Consider the following 3411-nt stretch of genomic DNA (forward strand, 5'->3'; position numbering starts at 1 on the left):
TACTAGGCAAATCTACCCAAGGCAAGGTAGTTTTATGAAGGTTCCCTGCTTCCCAGGTTGTGACAAAATGCGCTGTTACAGCTTGACCTCCGTGCGGAAGACAGGAGGTGGCGCCAGGAGTTGTCGCCTGGCAGTGATGACCAACATGCCGGAATCGTTCAGGGAGCAGCTGATGGACAGAGGATCCATGTCTGCCGGGAGCTGGCACTTGTGAGTGAAAGTGTTGGAGACAGTGCCATCTTCGGCCACCTGTGGGGCAAGCAAAACACCCTGCCTTAGACGTTTCCCCAAAACCAGCTCTTGCATTTTACACATCTCACGTACCAAACTTACACTGGCTAAAAGATAACTTCAGTTCTTCAAAGGAGCACCTACCATCATGCACCAAAGCAGGACAAAAAGTTCAAAGGTGCACAAATTAGGGAAAACCTGAGGCATCCATCTCTAGCTGTTGGTTCTTTTGAGTAGATAAAATGTAAGAAACTGCCTTATCCCAAGCCAGGTCTTCCATGCATTCAATTCAGTAATAGAACTGTCTGCACCTGCATTCCCCAATCTGGTTCCCCCACCCCTATAATTTCATACTTCAACTCCCATCTGCACCAGCACGGCCATGTTCTGGGTGGAAGGGAGTTGTCGTTCAAACCATTTGGAAGGCACCAGTTTGGGGATGCCTTGTTGACACTGACTGACAGAGGCTCTCCAAGGATTTTCCTAGCTCTCCTGCATGCAGATCAGATGTCCCCACCCCCTCCCCAGCTAAGGTCTTTCCATGCAAAGCTGTCCTCGCCCCCGAGCTATAGCCAGGGCTGGAAAATTTGCAGCCAAAATCACAAATGCATGACTGCTACAGAGTCACAAACAGGAGACTATATGGTGTCACATTCTCTAAACTTTTGTGGGAAGAAAGGGAACAATAGAAGACTTAATCTTTTTCTTCCTGTGGCCGCACTCTCTTCTTCTAACCTACAATGGGATGGGCCGTTTGCGAGCTCTCCTCAAGAGTGTGTACTCCATTTCAGACTGGACTATAGATTTTTGTAACTTTTAGGATTATTGCCTGCTTGATTTTCACTAGTGTATGTGTTGAATCCTGGCAAGACTTACAAGTGAGTAAACCTTATATTTTCTTCTTTGCCTAAAAAGTCTGAGGGTGATTTTCTTTGTCTGAGGGTTTGCACATATAAGAAGAGAGGTGATCCGAATCTGCCTAAGCATCCTTGCAGATCATAATTGTTCTTTCTAGAAGGTTATACAACCTTGTCTCCCAAGCTTCTAAATATAAGCTGCACATGGATGGCGATTTTTAACTGTGCTGAAACAGGTGTTTGCATTCTTACAAAAGTAAGAGGATAATGAATAAACAAAATATCTTCTCCTGCTCATCAAAAATCCACCCAACAGCCCATGGGTGTAACCAGGATTTTCTTGAGATTTTCTTAGGGGATCAGCCAAAGTTGTTGAGCTGGGTGTGTGTGATTCTTTTCAATGCTTTTCAGTATTTTTTGGTGGATCTGTCCCCCCTTGGCTACACCCATACAACAGCCTGCAACCACACCTCCTACAGTTTTGATTCCAGCTCCCCCACTCCACCGCCATTAGCCATCTCACCTTCTCTGCCTGGATGACAATGCAATAGTTATATGTGGTCACCACGATGTCGTGAGGTTCAAACTGACTGACGTCTGCCATGACCTGGTACTTGTCGCCACTGGCGATCACGTTGCTGCTGCCCAGAGCAGAAGGGTGTGCTGATGGGGGTGAGCCTGTGGCAGGGTGGAGGGAAGCAAAGGCAGAGGGGTGAGCGTGGGCACTTGGAACTCAGGTCTGGCCATTGCAACAACGGGTGTGGGTGGGTGTGAAGAGGAGGCTGGAGGGAGAGAAAGAGGGCTGGAGAGGGAATAGGAAGGGGCGAAGCTGAAATGGATGGGGTGATGGGACGTGGAAGGGGGAAAGCCCTTGGCAAACCATCACTTCAGAGCTCTGGCAGGAAGGAGGACCTGTTCCTGTCACAGCAGGAGAAAGATGGAAGTGCAGAGAGAGGAGAGGGGAAAGAGAGAGAGACAGACAGAAGGGGATGGCAGAAGGAGAGAGGGAAGGAGGGAGGGATAAAAGGGGTGGCAGAGAAAGAAAGAGAGAGAGAGAGAAAGGGGGTGGTGAAAAAGGGTAGCAATGTGGCAAGAGAGAGAAAGGGGTGGTGAAAAAGGGTAGCAATGTGGCAAAAAAGAGAGAGCAAGAAAGGGGTTGGCAGGGACAGAGAGGAGGGATGGGATGGAGAGAAAGGGATGGAAGGGAGGAGAAAAGAGAGAAAGGGGTTGACAGAGAAAGAGGGGGGTGGCTTTGCCTGCTTTGGCTGCAGTCCCATCAGCAGCCATAGATTAGGCTCCCCAGAATGTGGCCTTTGAACAAAGATACCCAGCCACTGACCTAAGGTCAGGCAGCCAAAAGACTCAAAAAATCCATTTGCCTGGCACTGGCACTCCCTTGGGCCAACCCTGACTCTCGCCTCCTGTTGCTGAAGCCATAGCCTGTGGGATCGGTGCCCCTGGCTGCCCCCAGATGGGCTCACTCACCTGAGTACCCGTAGGACTCTCGAGCTCTCCCGGCCCCGAAGATCCCATGGGGAGGGTCCAGCAGAGGTTCGAAGCGAGGCTTCCCAGGACTGTAGGTGCTGATGTGCTCTGAGCGGAAGGTGGAAGAGGACGAGGACGAGCTCACCGAAGACATGGCCTGGGCGATGGTGGTGGCAGCTCTCTCCTGGGTGCAGTGTGGGACTAAGGGGTCTGCAGTGCCTACATGGGCGGGGGAGGGGAGGGCTTTGTCCTGGCCCAGCAGAGCCAAGATGTCCATAATTGGCCTAGTCTCTGTGCCCTTGTGCTGGAATGTGAGATAAGGAGGCTGCATTCTCAGCGGGAGTGAGAGGTGATGAGAACAATGGGGCAGGGTGAAGCCCACCCCCACCCTCTCTGAACCTCAGTTTTGCTGCTCAGCTACCTGGGAGACTATATATATATATACACCACATCAAACAATGGTTGGAATGGGAGCGGTGTCCAGCAGAGGACCTATTTTATGGGAAAGGGCCATAGCTCAGTATTATTATTATTATTATTATTATTATTATTATTATTATTATTATTTTATTCATATGCTGGCCATCTGACTGAATTGCCCCAGCCACTCTGGGTAGCTTCCAACAAATTTAAAACATGGAGCACAGTAAAACATCAAACATTAAAAGCTTCCCTATACAGGGCTGCCTTCAAATGTCTTCTAAAAGTCAGATAGTGGTTTGTTTCCTTGACACCTGGTGGGAGGGCGTTCCACAGGCAGGTGCCACTACTGAGAAGGCCCTGTGCCTGGTTCCCTGTAACCCCACTTCTCGCAATTTGGGAACCGCTAGAAGGCCCT

At 49.8% G+C, this 3411-nt stretch overlaps 1 protein-coding gene across 1 annotated transcript; it reads right to left on the reverse strand.

Annotated features, from left to right (window-relative positions):
• Positions 1-2865, reverse strand: LOC309342941 (alpha-crystallin B chain-like). Its single transcript, XM_081863932.1, has 3 exons — positions 2574-2865; positions 1612-1766; positions 1-249 (listed from the first exon to the last, which is right to left on the reverse strand). Exons 1-3 carry the CDS (start codon positions 2848-2850, stop codon positions 76-78), a joined length of 606 nt encoding a protein of 201 aa, XP_081720058.1. The 5' UTR covers positions 2851-2865; the 3' UTR covers positions 1-75.
• Between the last annotated feature and the right edge of the window lie 546 nt (positions 2866-3411).

Source organism: Podarcis erhardii (assembly GCF_964252035.2).
Source record: "Podarcis erhardii genome assembly, chromosome: 5".
Taxonomy (NCBI): Eukaryota; Metazoa; Chordata; class Lepidosauria; order Squamata; family Lacertidae; genus Podarcis; species Podarcis erhardii.

Coding starts and splice junctions, on each gene's coding strand:
- LOC309342941 (XM_081863932.1), bottom strand. CDS start 2,850: ATGGACATCTTGGCTCTGCTGGGCCAGGACAAAGCCCTCCCCTCCCCC. Junction 1,767..2,573: donor AGAGTCCTACGGGTACTCAG/GTGAGTGAGCCC, acceptor ACCCTGCCACAG/GCTCACCCCCATCAGCACAC. Junction 250..1,611: donor TTGTCATCCAGGCAGAGAAG/GTGAGATGGCTA, acceptor CTTGCCCCACAG/GTGGCCGAAGATGGCACTGT.